The sequence below is a fragment of the Salvia splendens genome, chromosome 4 (assembly GCF_004379255.2).
Source record: "Salvia splendens isolate huo1 chromosome 4, SspV2, whole genome shotgun sequence".
Classification (NCBI taxonomy): domain Eukaryota; kingdom Viridiplantae; phylum Streptophyta; class Magnoliopsida; order Lamiales; family Lamiaceae; genus Salvia; species Salvia splendens.
The window spans coordinates 404,488-422,432 of NC_056035.1; the positions used below are offsets into that span (position 1 = coordinate 404,488).

A 17,945-nucleotide genomic window follows, 5' to 3' on the forward strand; every position below is an offset into this window, starting at 1 on the left:
TCATTGTTGCCTTTAAACAAAGAATGAATGATAAATGTTGAAAAGATGTGAATTTAACCATGAAGGATTGAGTCGCACCACTAATTTTGCAGTTTAAATGTCCGATTTAATGTAGTTTTTCATGTGATTAAATATAATGAAAAATATAATTGTCAGCACTAGAAGACAGAGAATGAATGACAAAGAAAGAAAAGAAGTGAATCAAACCCAGAAGGATTGAGTCGCACCATTAATCTTGCGGTTCTAAAGATCGAATTTAATGCAGTTTTTCGACGAGTACGATACAATGAAAAAGATATTGTCGACATGAGAATGGCAAAAGTGGAAAAAGTGAACCCAACCATGGAGGATTGAGCCACATCATTAGTTTTGAAGTTCTAAAGGCTGAATTCACTGCAGATTTTTGCCGGCTATGATACAATGAAAAAGATCATTGTCAGCTTCAAAAAGAGAATGACAAATGTGAAAAAAGTTAATCTAACCCTGGAGGATTGAGTCACACCATTAATTTTACAGTTTTAAAGGTCGAATTCAATGCAATTTTTCGTCGAATAGGATTCAATGAAAAAAATCATTGTTGACATCATAAGGAGAATGACAAATGTAGAAAAAGTGAACCAACCCTAGAGGATTAAGTAGCAACATTAATTTTACAATTACAAAGACCGAATTTAATGCAGTTTTTCGTCGGATACGATATAATGAAAGAGATCATTGTTGGCATCAGAAGGAAAATGACAAATGTGGAAAAAGTGAACCCAACCCTGAAGAATCGAGTTGAACCTTAAGCTCAATTATAACAAGATTGAATTTAATACAATCTTTCTATCGCTGCATCCGATAACCCTAAAGAATTGAGTTGAACCCTAAGCTCAATTATAACAAGATTGAATCTAATTTTTCTATCCTTGTGTCCGATAATAAGTTTGATCGAGTACGACCTGTATATAAATCCCATTATATCAGTAAAACCATGTATCTATTCAATCTACGTATCACTTTTCCACACATCTCATCAAAGCCTCATCCTATAAAAAAACATTCATCTCAAAAACATCCTCACAAGTCACATATAGGAGTAATTCTCATTTTCAAAACTTGCATAAAAAACAGGAAACCCTCAAAACATTTCTCTCACACTTGTCTATCACAAATCACTAGGACTAGGTAAATATACCAAAAAAACGGTATGTCGATCGTATCACACCGAAAAATATCGAATTTTTGGTATACTGAATTTTTTGGTACGATACAATACCGTATCGTAAATTTTCGATACGATAACGATATGAATTTTCTTATACCGCGGTATACCGTTTTATAATGAATATTTGATATATATCGATATTATCGGTATATCGAAATATGTCGAAAATCAATATGTATTAAATTATCGATACATACCGTTTATACTGATTATAATAATAATATAATTTACTTTTTAATTTATTTATATATTCGAAAAATATTTATTGGAAATCATAAAATCATAAATTGATATCCATTTAATTTCGATATACCGTTTTGAACGGTATATCGAAGTTCAGTACGATATACCGAAATTTCGATAGGGTAACAGTATAAATATTATCCATATCGAAATTTGGTATACCGAAACTTTTGATACGATAACGATATGAAATTCTTTCATATCGATATTTTTAATACGATAACGATACAAAATTTTGAATACAATATATCGTATTGATCACTCTACAAATCACATCTCCCCTCCAAACCATATTTTATTTTAACCCCACCCCACCCCACCCCAACCCAAACCCTCCCCTCTCTCACTATTTCTTCTTTCATCATTCATCTCATTCTCAACAATACCTCAACATTCCTCTCTGTCTCATCTCTAATTCCTCAAAACCCATGATTCCCCCTTCCTTCCCTCATTGATTCCCAAAATAAAAAAGAAGAAAAGCAAAAACACTTTATTATTCATTTCCATATTCCCACCAAATACAATAATGAGGCCTCTCCAAACCCCTTCTTCCCCTGCCGACGCCGGGAAATCCAGCCGCCGCCGCCGCTCCGACCTCACTCTCCCCCTCCCCCACCGCGACCCCTCCCTCGCCGTTCCCCTCCCCCTCCCGCCTCCATCCGCCCCCGCCCCCTCCTCCTCCTCCTGCCAGCTCAACTACTCCGACCTCGACCGCCTCAGCCGCATCGGCAGCGGCGCCGGCGGCACCGTCTACAAAGTCCTCCACCGCCCCACCGGCGGCGTCTACGCCCTCAAAGTCATCTACGGCAACCACGAGGACGCCGTCCGCAACCAGATGCGGCGCGAAATCCAGATCCTTTGCGACGTGGACCACCCCAACGTCGTCAAATGCCACAACCTCTTCGACCACAGCGGCGAGATTCAAGTCCTCCTCGAATTCATGGACAAGGGCTCCCTCGAATCCACCCACATCCCCTATGAGCAGCCCCTCTCCGACCTCGCCCGCCAGGTCCTCGCCGGATTGGCCTACCTCCACCGCCGCACAATCGTCCATCGCGACATCAAGCCCTCCAATCTCCTAATCAATTCACGCCGCCTCGTCAAAATCGCCGATTTTGGGGTTTCTCGCATCCTCGCGCAGACCATGGATCCCTGCAATTCCTCCGTCGGCACCATCGCCTACATGAGCCCCGAGCGGATCAACACCGATTTGAACCACGGCCAGTACGACGGCTATGCCGGCGACATCTGGAGCTTGGGCGTCAGCGTTCTCGAATTCTATTTGGGGAAATTCCCCTTCGCCGTTGGGAGGCAGGGGGATTGGGCGAGCCTCATGTGCGCGATCTGTATGTCGCAGCCGCCTGAGGCGCCGCCCTCCGCCAGCCGCGAATTTAGGGATTTCATCTCCTGCTGCCTCCAGAGGGATCCGGCCAAGAGGCTATCGGCTGCGCAGCTGCTCAAGCATCCCTTCATCGTGCAGCACTCCTCTCCCGGGGGCGCCGGCGCCGGCGCGGTTCATCACCAAGCAGCGGCGCACCAGCTTCTGCCGCCGCCGCCACGACAGCATTACTCCTCGGCTTGATTCAAGGTTTTTTTTTTCTTGAAAAAAGATTAAAAATTTTATGGTGTTGAGCTTCCTTTAGTCTATAAATGGGAGTTAAAATCATGTGTTTAGAAGGGAGACTGATGATTCATGTACAACAAGGTAGTAGATTAATGAATTCAATCATCAAAAACCACTTCCACCATTTTTTTTGTGTAGCTGAAATGAAGCTAATTTAGTTTTTTTGGGGATGATTTGGATGCTATTATGATAATCATTTGAAAAGAAGTTAATTTTCAATATGTTTTTGGTCTGGATTACTTAAGTGGAGTATTATCATTTGGGAAAGGAAAATGAGCTATTTTTTGCTCTGTGTTATTGACACCTCTTGTATAGGATAGATACTATGGAAAAGGGGTTGTCTTGTCTTGGTATCCTTATCTTTTTTAGTACTAAATCGAACATTATCCACAGATGGAAATTCATATATCCCATATGCTTTGATGCCACATCTTATATAGTTGCTAATTTGCTGGCTTTAAGGTAAAGTTTATGATGAAATTTGGGGGCATTTTTTTAGTTTTGAGCCAAGATATGTTACTTTCTTGCAAGGACAGTAGTATATCAATAATGAAGCTATAACCCAACTCCAAAAATACACATGTTTTGTTGCAGACACATGTGATCATCTGGTTTTCTTTTTTCCTCCGTTTTTTCATCAGTGGCTGTCTATTGCTTTTCCCATGTTACCTTATCTAGGACAAAAGTATCATCCATTATAAATCAAAGATTTGATATTACTATTGATTTTGATGTTTTAGGAGCTTTGTTTCTCCCTTTTTTGGCATAGTTACCAATATGTTAATCTGTTTTTATTTTCGGGGCTTGACTTTTCTTGGTGCCTCTCTCATGTTAGCAGTTGAAAGTTTGAGTGGTTGGCTGATTCAAAGAGAAGTGAGTCAACACACCAAAACATAAGTCTTGAAGTGTGTGTTTGAGCAAGAATTACTAGGAAACTAGGTTGTCCAAACAAGACTGCAGAAGATGAATGAAATAATTTAGAAATCTGCTTTGTCTTTTTCAATTTGACTTTGTGAATTTTATTTGCATTTGAGTCAAATATTGAACCGAGTTCAAAGGTGGAAATGGTCTTATAAAATTATGCTTCTTTTTTCATTATCACAAGCATCAAAGAAACACGATTACTCGCGAGATGGGTTGGAATTTTTTGATCTAAATTAATATACTGATATTTGTAATTCAATGGGAGGTAAGTCAAAATCTAGATCAAAACTCATATCCATTCGATAACATGAGCCTTATAGTTTAAACTCACACTATCTCATGTAAAATGATGAATACTTATGGCAAGAATCTCAATCTCTAGTCTCTACATAGTTTAATCCAACATATATATAATTCAGTATGAGTCTGGATTCGAATCCTGATTCGTTTCAAACAAGATTCCTAACTACAAATACACAGATCTTAATCTGTCTCAAACGATATTATGGATGAGTTCTATTGCACGGTTTGGATAAATCACAATTTTGTGCAGCATAGTCCAAAAGCCAAATATAATGTGTTTATATTTCTTATTTCTATGTGCTTCCTTGTTAACTTCTTTATATATTAGGATTTGCCAAAATAAAATATTGTTTTTTAGAGAAAATAAAATTTAATGGCCCACTTAATTTCTTTTTGGGCCTTAATAATTGTTTTCTAAAAGATATATATAAATAACTTTAGGCCTTTCGGTTAAGATGATAAACTATAAATATTATAGGCCCAAATTTTTTTCCCAAAATTGCAACCTTTCCAAAATTAGTGAGAAGTGTTTAAATTTCCTAGTGTTGTAAAGAACTAAAGATGGAGTATAAATTTATTATGGTTTGTATGAAAAATCATTATTGATTACTATATTTTACAAGAAAAAACAATTTTAATAGGATTAGATAGAGATGTATTCTAAATTCTTGATGCCAAAAAAATTAATTAGAAATACCACAAAATTATCCAAGTTTAATAGTATATCAATCATCACACGTCTTTCCATCATTTAATGCTTAAATTTAAACCAACGTGTGACATCTGATTTCGCTCTAAACTAATAGTTATAAGAATTTACTATCCAAATAATCCAATTATTGCTATTTATTTGGTTTTAATCTAGCGGTTGCATCTTGTCGTTGGCAGGTCAGATTTATAGTCCTCCCCACCACCATCCAATATATAAAATATCTATTTTATATAAGTATTAAATTGAATTATTGCACGTAAATTGCAAGAAAAAATTACTTTTACAAATAAACCAATAGACTGCATTTCCTTTTTCTGTTTTTTTCTATTTTAAATTTAGTTCTTGAACTTTAATTTGCATAAAAAAAACCAAGACCGCAATTTTTTTATGAACTAAAAAAAAAAGATAATGAAAGGGATATGTTTGGAAGCAAGGTAAAAAATCAAACCAAAGATTAAACCTTGAAACATTGAATTATTACTAGTATTAATTACGAACCTTACACATGTTACACGAATAAATTACTGCATAAAGATATAAAGGTTAGATCGAAAACCACATCACATTGGGAGAGAATTGCTGTTTCTTGTAACCTTCATACAAGTCTGGAAATATCTCATAAATTTGCCAACTTTTCTACTGGAAAATTTCCCTATTCTGTTGCTCTTCTTATAACTTATAGTACTACATATATAAGTTTCCATGTGAAATTATATCCCTTTTCTTCGAGGAAAAACTAGGGATATTTTGCTTCAACTAAGACAGTTTCCAAGCTCAAATCATTTGCATCAGTTGAAAAGCAGAAACTACTTAATTAAAGGTGAAAGATTCGACCTTTATCACCTGTTTCTCATTTTTTCCTTTGTTTTTCAAGTGGGCTGCTTCAAGGAATCCTGATCTGTGTGTATTTGTGCCTACGTTTTCTTTGGTGGTATTTATCTAATTCGTAGCTCTTTAATTAAATTTTTCTTGATCTGTTGACTAGGTCTGACTTGATGCAGAATCTGTAGTTTTTGGAATTTTTGAATAGGATATTATGTTAATTTACTGTCGTTGAGCATTCTTTGGTTCTTCAAATTACATTCCTTGTTTCCCCCCTAATTTCTGATACATTTTCTCTGACAATGGTTTTAAATCTAGTAAGTATTAATAAGTGAGTTTGATGTTTTATTCAAATGTTTGTTTTCCCCTAATTTCTGATTCATTTTTATATGCAAATGGTTTAAATTAATTCATCATCTGACCTTAAATCATTAGTTTGTTTTTATTAGGTTCTGCAGTTAAGTGTTTCTGGAGATGGGATCCATTGAGGAAAAGATAGACCTTGATTCCTACGAGGAGATCCCTTTTAGTGTGTCGCAGCCGACTAATAAGATGCATTCGTTGAGTTTCGAACCTTCTCGTCATATCTTGGCACACCCTCAGTTTTCTGCTTCTTGGGTTAGACGAAAGGTGAATCGAGTCAGCATCCTCAGAAGTATATACATTGTCTTGATCAAAGCGAGGATCAACGTGTTGCTGCCATTTGGGCCTCTAGCTATATGTTTACATTATTTTACAAAAATGCATGTAAGTTAACAGTCATCATATCTATATGGAAAAGGGATAGTGCTGAAAATCCCTTGATGAGTGTATTTTGTGGTTTTTGATGTATATCTGTTATGTATTGTAGGGATTGGTCTTCTTCTTCAGCTTAATTGGCATTATCCCTTTGGCAGAGCGCCTTGGTTATGCTACCGAGTGAGTATCTGCTCCCCAAAATTCGTCGCTAGTCATAGTTTTCGGTTTCTGAATGAAAAGCTGATGTGCTCCGCTTTTTGTGCTAGGCAACTTGCGTGTTATACAGGTCCAACTGGTACGATCCCTTTTCTGTTCGCCTTTAATTGTACCTTACAACTGAAGCTTGGTGCAAATTTCATCTCGTAAAATTTTCAAAGGGTGCCTCATTTGCTTATGAAAGGATCATATGGATGTAGTTTTCATGTCTAAATAACTAGCTCTTTTTAGGAATGGTTCCCAATTCGTGAACGGTTTTCGTGGATACTCAGAGTGATATCTGATTAAAGGTGGTATAGTAGTGTTTGTGAATGCGTAAGGTAGTGCTCGATATCATAGTTTCCTTGAAAATGAACGAAGCCCAACATCTTTTCTCACATATAGAGACGAGAAATTACGCAAAGTTGTAATATCCCATTGGCTTGGTGATTGAACTCAGTTAGCTATATGACATGCTGTGGATGATTTAATTTTCTTCTTTTCGTCAATTTTTGGACTTCTATATGCATCTCAATCACCTTTATCAGTGTACTGACTTTGTAGACTATCCAAATTTTTAAATGCTTTGCATTGTTTTATCTACAGTTGGTGGCCTTCTAAATGCTACATTTGGCAATGCTACTGAGATGATAATATCAATTTATGCATTACAAAATGGAATGATAAGGGTTGTTCAGCAATCTTTACTGGGTTCAATCTTGTCGAATATGCTCTTGGTGCTCGGTTGCGCCTTCTTCTGCGGTGGGCTCGTTCATCACTACAAAGTCCAGCTTTTCAATAAGGTGGTGATCAAATTGGATGGAGTTTTTTATTGGTTTTCAGTTAAAACTAACACGTGTTGGATTTTCAGGCCACTGCACTTGTGAATTCAGGGTTACTGTTAATGGCGGTTATGTGCATTTTGTTCCCGGCTGTTCTACAATTCACTCATACAGAAGCGCACAAGGGAAAGTCGGAGATGGCTCTTTCACGAGTCACCAGCTGTGTTATGTTGATTGCTTATGCGAGCTACCTTTTCTTTCAGCTCAAGAGTCAGAATAATTTGTATAGTTCTCTTGATGAGGTTCGTATTTAGTAAGCTTCTAACTTGAGTAACGTGTGGGCGTTCATTCACACACATATCCTGCACGGAGCACATTCAACGAATTTACGTATTTCTGCATTTTATGCACATTGCTATTTTGCTTGGTGTTTATGCAGGTTAGGGATAATGACGAAGCTGATGATGATGAAGTCCCTGAGATTAATCCGTGGGAAGCAATCGGGTGGCTTGCTATGTTGACTCTTTGGATATCCCTTCTATCTGGATATCTTGTTGACGCAATACAGGTATCAAGATACACAACACTTTCTAATTTGAGAAAATAAAAAATATGACGGCAGCTTTGACATTTCTTCAGGAGCATCCGATTCAATGAACATGCCTGTCGCCTTTATTAGTGTTATTTTGCTGCCAATCGTTGGGAACGCTGCAGAACACGCTAGTGCTATCATGTTTGCGATGAAGGACAAGCTTGTGAGTGTTGGAATATCGTGGCACTCTGTTTTTTTTGTAACATTTTGTACCTTTCGTTCTTTTGAATGTTCTGTTTCCAGGACATAACTATCGGAGTAGCAATTGGGTCGTCTACTCAGATTTCAATGTTTGTAGTAAGCCTTTATAAACTTACGGTTCTACATTAGGGTGGTTAAATCTGTTAAACAAACTTATGATTCTTTAATTTATGGTATTTCCAGATTCCGTTTTGTGTAATAGTTGGTTGGATTATGGGACAGCCTATGGATTTGAACTTTCAACTCTTCGAGACAGCTACACTATTCATCACAGTATTAGTGGTGGCGTTTATGCTTCAGGTTTGTGTCTCTACAATGCCCCAGCATGTAACATTCAATTGAATTCATTCAGAGAAAGATATACGTGAAAATCTTTGTTGTTGCTGCTTCTGTCGATGCAGGAAGGTCAATCAAACTATTTCAAAGGTTTGATGCTTATTTTGTGCTATATCATCGTTGCTGCCAGTTTCTTTGTGCACATTGATCCAACAAAGGGTTAGTAGTCCTGATTAACTTTTTATGAGTTTCGCCTATGTTTTTTATTGTTCGTGTATTCTTAGATTTATAGTCACTTTCATGGATAAATGTAGTCTGTGCAGTGGTTAGCATATCTCGTGATACTTGATTATGATGTAGTATTAGAGGGCGAGTGACAGGATCGATAAGGATTGCGTATTTGAAGGATGATCTGGTCAAAGAGCTCAAAAATTTAATCAGTCCATCAAAATCTATCTAAGTAAAGTAAAGTAAAGTAAAGTAAACAATGGATTAGGTTGGATTATTTTTAGCAGTCCATTTTATGAAGACAGATAATAGCTGTTGGAGTAGATTTTAGAAGGTTTAGGTTCCCTGGATTTCAAACTTTGAAGAATTAGTTTTTGGAGTTGAGTACACTTTTGTTGTTAATAACTAACTGAGTTTCATGTATGGTAAAATTAGGGCATTGAGTAGTTGTAATTTCTTGGATTGAAAATGACAAGAATCGACGCCAGCGAAAGGTAAATTGACATTTAAAAGAGTCTTCAAACTATTTGTATTAGAGAGCATGAACGACATTGTAGAAACCACAATTCTTTTGAGCATAAAAGTGGCGAGCCCAAAACTCATTGTTTTTATTGTATGCAGTGCAGAGGATGATTGAGTTGATGGAGTGGTGAAGCTCCTGATTCTTGACAACATTCCGACTTCTTGTAAGAACACACTAACTCTAACTCCAAACTTAAATGGAAAATCGAATACATCCAATTTTATTTTTTATGACCTCCATACCAAATTCATAAAGTATTTTAGTATTATAGTGAGTGCCATATCGATCCCCTCTTTATATACCATTTGTTTATTTATTACGCATTTAAAAACCATTTTTATGACAACATTTGTAGTACAAGTTATAAATTCTACTCATATAAAAATAATGATATACCCTCAAATAAAAAATGTTCAATTTTATAAGGTAGGTCAATATGTTAATTATACCAACTATTCCTTGGACTTATATGGTTCTGAATTTTGACTGTGGGCTGTATTGTTAATTTTTAATGCCAAATTGGATCTAAAATTATTTTATTAGGTGGTCTCTGCAACCCACATGACCTGACCAATAATTTTCCAACCTACTAGAAAAATAGTATTATGTGAAATATAATCAAAATTGTTGGTATGGTAAATACCAGTTGACATACAAGAGAGTGACAAAAGGTATTTTTGATCAAGACTTTCCCCATGAAATAGATATACATATAATTAGTATCACTAATAATTCTTGGTCAACAATTCGATACAATCATATTTAATGAGTGATGATTTTGCCTTCAAATAAATCACTGTTGTATTCACGTGGTTTTCACTTGATTAATTAGATTTATGCTAACAAATTGTATTAATTGTAAATCTACCGTTAAATAGTAGAATACGATTTACAAATATAATTATGATGTATTGATGTATAGTATAATTCACCCAAAACTACTTAATCCCCACTAAAAAATCTTCTATTTTTTCAAACAAAAAACTTGAAAGATAAAAAATGTCATTTTCCTGGACTTAGTAGAAATAATTTCTAAGGTTAGTCAATGAAGCAAATAAATGTCCAATTTGATATACTCATATATTAGTATAACTATATATCAAGACATGACATGTGCATCTACCCATTACCCAATATATTAGTATAATAGTAACACAAGAATCTAATTCCCAAATAATTATATACTGAAAAAAATAATTAAAAAATCGATATTGCGTTCCAAGACCCCTCCACTTTTCTTTAAAAAATAATGGTAAGTTTGACAGCAAACTGGAGTATATATATGAGTTACTTATATAGTAGTAGTACTACATGATAATTCTTTTTACTACAAGATGCTAAAGTCATACCCACTAAAATATATCCTTGTATTGCAAAATTGCAAGTGGGAGATGACAGATGTAGTAATAGTTTTATCCACCATAGTAAGTAAAAACATATCCAAGAATGGTGACTCTTGATTGATTTATATGTACTACACTATACCAAAAATAGCATACAAACTACCCAACATAATAGAAAAAACTAGTATATATTCCTAATTTAAAAGTAATATAGGTTAGTAAAAATAATACTACTGTAGTAGGAGATATATAATGGCAGACGAACAAATACCAAGTAATATATGGTGAGTCGTAATAAAGAAAGTCCACCAGCCAGCCGTCCCAAAAGTAAACGCTTTATGATACTCCCTCCGTCCCGGACTACTTGCACTTATTTCCTTTCTGGGCGTCCCAAGTTATTTGCACTCTTTTCATTTTTAGTAAAAATTATCACATGCAGCCGCAATTGTTGACTTTGCTATACACTCATTCCTTAATCTCCGTGCCGAAAAGGAAATGTGCGAGTAGTCCGGGACGGTACAATTTAGAGCCAAAGTTTATAATATTGGGGCATGTCAACATCACCCCACTTTCTCTCTCTGTCTCTATCCATGGACAATGGTATGTATCCCTTTGGATCAAGAAAAGTGGTGGACTGGACTAATCCCACATATCATCACCCTCTTCTTATGTTCATCCCCTTCTCATTCATTCCCATATTCATCAAACTCCAATATTAGTCTCATCATCCAATCCAATCCAATCCACACCAGCCATGCTCTTTGCATTCCCCAAGCTCCGCCGCATATTGCCGCTCCTCCTCCTCCTCCTCCTCGTCTCCACCTCCCACGCAGCCGACTGCGACGCCCTCGCCTACTTCAATCTCACCATCACAGCCTCTCCCCCCCTCACTTGGTCCATCTCCGATAACTGCTGCACCTGGGAGGGCATCGGCTGCGACGCCTCCGCCCGCGTGATCACTCTACGCCTCCCGTCTCGCCGCCTCTCCGGCACAATCTCCCCTTATATAACCAATCTCACCTCCCTAACTCACATCACCCTCTCCCACAACTCCCTATCCGGCCCTCTCCCCGACAGATTCTTCGCCTCCTTGCCTCGCCTACGTGTCGTTGATCTCAGCTGGAACCGCCTCGCCGGGGAGCTCGACAAACTTCCACCTCAGATCAACACATTCAATCTCTCAAGCAATCATTTTCATGGAACATTGCAGCTTTCCTTCTTCCAGCCTGCTCCGGACATGGACTACTTCGACATCAGCAATAACAGCTTCACCGGAACAATCCCGGCCTTCATCTGTGGCTTCGCTCCCTCGATCACGCGCCTCGACTTCACCAACAACGACATGACCGGCCCAATCGGTCCGGGTTTCAGGCAGTGCAAGAATCTTCTTAGCCTGAGGGGAGGATTTAACCTCCTCTCAGGTCAGATTCCCGAAGATATTTATGATCTCCAGGAACTGCAAGAATTGTCCTTTCCTGGCAACCAGCTCTCAGGACCAATCGATCAGAGGATTCTCAATCTTAACCACCTTAAAGTCCTCGCCTTGTACGGAAACGACTTCACCGGAGCCATCCCACGTGACATCGGAAAACTATCCGAATTGGAAGAGCTGCACCTCCACATAAACAACCTCACTGGCACAATACCACCCTCTCTAACAAACTGCACATCCATCAAAATCTTGAATTTGCGGGTGAATCACCTCGAAGGCGAGCTTTCCTCGTTCGACTTCTCGAGCTTCACCCGCCTCCGATCAGTTGATCTCGGCAACAACAACTTCAGTGGCACCTTACCAACAACCCTTTTCTCTTGCAAGATGCTCACCGCAATCCGCCTCGCCACGAACAAGCTCACCGGAGAGATACCGCCCGAGATAGCTTCTCTGCAGTCGCTCTCATTCCTATCTCTCTCCAACAACACCTTAACAAACATGACAACTGCAATGAAGATTCTCACGGGGTGCAAGAATCTCACCACATTGACCCTCTCAAAGAATTTCTACGACGAAGCAATGCCGGGGGACGAGGCCCTGATCGCCCCCGGGATGTTTCAAGAACTCCAAATCCTGGCTCTAGGGGGCTGCAGGTTCACCGGCCCTGTCCCCCTGTGGCTCAAAGGGCTGGTTAAACTCGAGGTTCTCGACTTGTCTTTCAATAACTTCACGGGCCCTGTTCCCGGCTGGTTCGGGCCATTCCCGAACCTTTTCTACTTAGATTTGTCGCATAATCTGTTGACAGGATACTTCCCGATGGAGCTTACTCGAATGCAGCGGCTTGCATCGAAGCAGAACCCCGACCAAGTCGACACCACGAGCTTAGAGCTGCCTGTGTTCGTGAGGCCGGACAACGCCTCCAACCTGCAATATAGTCAGCTCTCGAACCTTCCAACAGCATTGTATCTTGATTATAATAACATCAGTGGCACCATCCCGGTTGAGATTGGTCAGTTGAAGTTCATCATAGCCCTTGATCTTAGCTACAACAACTTCTCCGGAAACATTCCTGATACAATATCTAGTCTCACTAACTTGGAGAGGCTGGACTTGTCCGGAAATCACCTCTCCGGAAAAATCCCGCCATCGCTGCAGAATCTACATTTCCTGTCGTTTTTCAGCGTTGCACACAATGACCTTGAAGGAGCAATACCTACCGGAGGCCAGTTTGACACGTTCCCGAACACGAGCTTTGAGGGGAATCTGCGGCTGTGTGGGCGCGTCCTGCAGCGGCCATGCACTAACAACGTGTCGAGCAGCACGGCACCCTCGGGGGAAAGGAGAGGGAATAGGAAGAAAACTATCATACTCACACTTGTGATCTCTTCAAGTATCTTCACCATGATTCTACTTCTTTATTGCATCTTTTCAAAGAGGCGAGTCCTACAAGTAGGCAATGGTGATGAGAAGGATCTCGACACGATGTCCTTCAACTCCTCGGGGGTGTTCCCCGAGGTAGCAAGGGACACCAGCCTTGTTATACTGTTCAGGAACGACAACAGCAGAGTGGAGGATCTCACGATACTCGATATACTGAAGGCCACAGACAACTTCAACCAGTCGAATATCATTGGCTGTGGGGGTTTCGGGTTGGTGTACAAAGCAACTCTTGCCAACGGCACAAAGCTTGCGATCAAGAAACTCTCGGGAGACATGGGGTTGATGGATAAGGAATTCAAAGCAGAAGTGGAAGCCTTATCCACAGCCCAACACAAAAACTTAGTCACTCTGCAGGGTTACTGCGTGCACGATGGCTTCAGGCTGCTGATATACTCTTACATGGAGAACGGGAGCCTCGACTACTGGCTGCACGAGAAGCCCGATGGAGCATCTCAGCTTAGCTGGCCAATTCGTCTCAAGATTGCTCAAGGCACGAGCTGTGGGGTGGCTTACATGCACCAAATATGTGAACCGCATATCGTGCACCGTGACCTCAAGTCCAGTAACATCCTCCTCGATCAAAACTTTGTACCACATGTAGCTGATTTCGGGCTAGCGAGGTTGATTCTTCCTTATCGTACTCATGTCACCACGGAGCTGGTTGGCACCCTCGGTTACATTCCACCCGAATACAGCCAGTCGTGGATAGCGACCTTTAGAGGGGATGTCTATAGCTTTGGAGTCGTAATGCTCGAGCTGCTAACTGGGAAGAGACCTGTTGAGCTGTTCAAGCCAAAGATGTCTGGAGAATTAGTTGTTTGGGTGCATCAAATGAGGAGCGAGGGAAGGCAAGAGGAAATCTTCGACCCTCTCCTGAGAGGGAAAGGCTTTGAGGAAGAGATGCTGCAAGTGCTTGATGTTGCTTGTATGTGTGTCAACCACAATCCGTTCAAGAGGCCAACTATAAAAGAAATTGTTGATTGGCTGAAAGATGTAGGATCCAACAGCCAGACTTCATAAGGTGAAGAATTCGTAAATACAGAAGTATGAGTTTGCTGTCAATGCCGACATAAATCGAAAAAGTCATGTTCATAGGAATTTTTTCTCCATTCATAAGCAGATTTTGATGTAATGTAAGTATTTTCATGTTGTAAATAGACAAATTTTGCATCCATGGAAAGTCATGTATTGAACAGTTTGATAGGTAGAGCTAAATGTAGTTTCTTTTACATGAACAAATGAAAGTAATAATTCTCTTCCGAAACAAGATCTTCAGTTAAGCTTTCACCAGAAAATGAAATATAGGCTTAGTTATGAAGAATGGAAATGTCTTTGTGGCCATTAAGGCAAAAACTCACCGCACTTTGTCAGATAAATCATTCTTTTAGATCAACAATTATCGACATTTCTTTTTTAAGTCGACTAGAATCAAATCAATTCAACAGAATCAAATCCCACTAAGGATAATGGCCACAGAGTTTAAAGTGGTGTACTGTGTTGTGATTGATAAAGACTTCATAGTTAACACTAGTCTCCTTTTCTATGTTAACCCAATATGAAGGAACAAAATGCGGAAAACTTTACACATAATTCATCACCTTCAAAGTTGAAACTCCCACAACCTTTTTACCAGCATATTCCTAAACTCAAAGGACATCTAACTAACACATCTTGAGATAATAATGGTGTGATCCATATGATCAAATTAGAGCTAATCTACATTCATCTTTATTGTTGCAAGCTTCTCACCAGTTTTAGTGAAGGAAACAATTAATAAAGCAGAAATAATGCACCTAAGTTGCATTACACCTTATTTAGAGATAATCCCAGTAACTTATTCACTACTGAAATTTTTCCTAGTACACTATAATAACTAAGTTCATTTATCAACAAGAATCCATGATTTTAAAGGATACAAAGTAGCAGTATGATTTTTTTCTATAAACATGTAAACACCCTCCATAAAAACACAAATTTTCTTAAGATTGTGTGATTTTTTCTTACATCAATGCTTGCTAGGCTGAAAATGTAAAGAAAAGGAAACTATTTTATACTGATTTCCTTGAAACTTAGGGGAGGTGAGTTATATAGAAAAACTTTAGCTCCAGTTTCTCGTTCAGGCATTTTCACAAGCAGGTTGAGTTGATGGAAAAAGTGAAGAATAGCAGCAAAAGTCACGGAGTAAAAAGGGAAGGGAAAGGGAAGCAATACCCTCAAATCGTCGCTGTAAGATTAAATCCATTGCTTCCAAAAGATGGAGGGAAAATACGCCATTTCTGCTTTTTGTGAAGAACAAGATTGATAATTGCAGAAGTCTGAAGAGATTGAAAGCGTTGTAACTATCTCAGCGTTTTAATTTGGAAAAACAAGAAGTGTTGAGTTTTGATTCTCTTTTTCTAGAAACATTTTATTCATTTATTGAGATATAAGTATGAGACATTAATCATTTTCCTTATAAAATCCAGTTTCTTCTGAACGTGTTTTTATTCTTGTCATAAAACTCAAATACATTATGTCAAATATAAATATGTTACATAACTAGTTACACCTTCCACTTTATTTCATACATATGATCTCATACAATATCAGCACCATTTGCATTCTCCATTTTGCCTGCCAAATCATCCATTCCCCTTCAATTTCTGCATCTTTAGTTCTTCAAGAAGCCCAAATTGCTATAAAAACTTGCTAATTTCCTCTCCAATTTTCCCAAAAAAAACCTCAAATGGGATTCCACCATTTAGGTAAAAAAATTATGGGATTTTCCTAAGGAGAGTAAATTTGCAAAATAAAACAAAAAAAGAAGAATAAGAGGAAGATGATGGTGAAACAATTTGGGCTTCTTCTAGTCTTGCTGATAAGCTAAGTATTTTCTTGAGCTCAAGCCAAGTTCAAGGGGATGTTGTTGGGATTTGAAGAAGTGACACAAAATATTGATATAGGTGATCATGTTTTGGAGAGAAGTATATATATATATATATATAGAGAGAGAGAGGGTTTTTCTTTCTTTTTTTTTTTGTTATTCATCGCCTTGAATGTACCAACATAGAAGCATGGTGGCGCAGCGGCGGAGAATGTAAATTCTTGCTCTTTGTTTCTTCACTAAAGAAGCACACTTTCTTGTGAAGCCATTGTTGCTCTTTGAAGAGGAAATTCTCTTGAACTGCACTTCAGCCATTTCTTCAAGTTTTTTTTAACTAGTTTTTCGGGGGCCGGGGGGGAAGAGATTTAGACTTGGAAATTAATCTGAAAAGTTTTTGAAATGTTTTTGGGGAAAAAAGCTCACAAGATGTGTGAAGCTGGACCCTTGAGGGAAAATGGCAAAAGGGTTGTGATATTTATATGATCAAGAAGTTGACTTGGTGTTGGATGGTAGGGATGTACGTGGACAGGTTCGAAATTTGATGGATCTGCATGGGAATTTGGGATGATTTCAATAAATACATTTAATATATTTTGAAAGAGTGATGCTAAATGGCCATAATGTGGCCGGCCATAAAGAGTTAATTTAGTCCATTTACATGTATAAAAAAATTAGAATTACCGATATAAACTTATATGTGTGTGAATGGACTTGTGAGTTGATACTTATCTTTGAATTCCATTACGTAAAACACATTAATATCACGAATTACTGTATACGTTGAGCAACAATCAAGAAATGACAGTAGTAATAAATTGAGCAAAAACTACGAAAGAGCAACACTAACATGTTGAGCAACATATAATGAAGATGATATAAAAGTAAAATCAAGTAGTATTAAACCAAAAATTTGAAAAAAATCAATTTTTTTGTTATTTAATTAATTTATGGCTGGCATAATATGGCCGCATAGCTTTATTCATTTTGAAAATATACTGAAATTTTCATAATTTAATTTATCAATGAGACGAATTAAAACTTGCATAGAATATGGAGTAAAGAAATAGCGGTGAATTGGAATTGAAGAAATGGTTGGAATAATGAGGTGTTTTGGGTTAGAAAAGTGGTAAAGTTTGTATTGAAAATGGAGAGTTGTTTAAATGAAGACAAAGCAAGAAGGCGAGATTATGGGTATAGTGTATCGGGCAGCCGACAAGTTCAATGGTTTACGCTGGCTGGCACTCATTTTGATGGCTTAATTTCTCAAAACAGATTACATGGCTTAATGTATTTTTAACTTCATTTTCAATAAATTATCCGAAAAACTTATTAAATTTAGTTAATTTCTGATTAATTCTATAAGTTAAAATATTATGAGTATTTAATTCATAACTTACGATTGTTATGTTTGTTCTCCTTGAGACTATATTACGATATTATAAAATTCCAATTATTGTAAAACGGATCGACAGACTAAAAGTATGTTCAAAGGTAGGA

The 17,945-nt window shown here is 38.0% G+C and overlaps 3 protein-coding genes across 6 annotated transcripts; all 3 read left to right on the top strand.

The window, feature by feature from the left end:
* Positions 1–1,783: 1,783 nt before the first annotated feature.
* Positions 1,784–3,247, top strand: LOC121797636 (mitogen-activated protein kinase kinase 5-like). The gene has a single exon (XM_042196273.1). The coding sequence runs from the start codon at positions 1,977–1,979 to the stop codon at positions 3,030–3,032; it is 1,056 nt and encodes a 351-aa protein (XP_042052207.1). The 5' UTR covers positions 1,784–1,976; the 3' UTR covers positions 3,033–3,247.
* A 3,062-nt stretch (positions 3,248–6,309) lies between these two features.
* LOC121799516 (vacuolar cation/proton exchanger 2-like) lies at positions 6,310–8,968 on the top strand. The gene is made up of 10 exons (XM_042198912.1): positions 6,310–6,582; positions 6,686–6,753; positions 6,840–6,868; positions 7,375–7,571; positions 7,640–7,852; positions 7,990–8,118; positions 8,386–8,439; positions 8,527–8,643; positions 8,745–8,838; positions 8,934–8,968. Exons 1-10 carry the CDS (start codon positions 6,310–6,312, stop codon positions 8,966–8,968), a joined length of 1,209 nt encoding a protein of 402 aa, XP_042054846.1.
* On the top strand, positions 8,213–14,865 carry LOC121797706 (tyrosine-sulfated glycopeptide receptor 1-like). 4 transcript variants are annotated; one of them, XM_042196384.1, is made up of 5 exons: positions 8,213–8,305; positions 8,386–8,432; positions 8,527–8,643; positions 8,745–8,838; positions 9,469–14,865. In XM_042196384.1, the coding sequence occupies exon 5, from the start codon at positions 11,468–11,470 to the stop codon at positions 14,603–14,605; it is 3,138 nt and encodes a 1,045-aa protein (XP_042052318.1). In that variant the 5' UTR covers positions 8,213–8,305; positions 8,386–8,432; positions 8,527–8,643; positions 8,745–8,838; positions 9,469–11,467; the 3' UTR covers positions 14,606–14,865. The 4 variants fall into 4 exon arrangements, with proteins under 4 accessions (XP_042052318.1, XP_042052319.1, XP_042052320.1 ...); XM_042196385.1 differs by having other exon boundaries at positions 9,474–14,865; XM_042196386.1 differs by lacking the exons at positions 8,213–8,305; positions 8,386–8,432; positions 8,527–8,643; positions 8,745–8,838 and adding an exon at positions 9,282–9,341.
* Positions 14,866–17,945: the final 3,080 nt, after the last annotated feature.

What these genes read in the sequence shown, in the direction of transcription:
- LOC121797636 (XM_042196273.1), top strand. Translation starts at nt 1,977, where the DNA reads ATGAGGCCTCTCCAAACCCCTTCTTCCCCTGCCGACGCCGGGAAATCC.
- LOC121799516 (XM_042198912.1), top strand. Translation starts at nt 6,310, where the DNA reads ATGGGATCCATTGAGGAAAAGATAGACCTTGATTCCTACGAGGAGATC. An exon ending in ATTATTTTACAAAAATGCAT is followed by an intron (nt 6,583 to 6,685) that starts GTAAGTTAACAG and finishes TATGTATTGTAG; the next exon opens with GGATTGGTCTTCTTCTTCAG. An exon ending in CGCCTTGGTTATGCTACCGA is followed by an intron (nt 6,754 to 6,839) that starts GTGAGTATCTGC and finishes TTTTTGTGCTAG; the next exon opens with GCAACTTGCGTGTTATACAG.
- LOC121797706 (XM_042196384.1), top strand. Translation starts at nt 11,468, where the DNA reads ATGCTCTTTGCATTCCCCAAGCTCCGCCGCATATTGCCGCTCCTCCTC.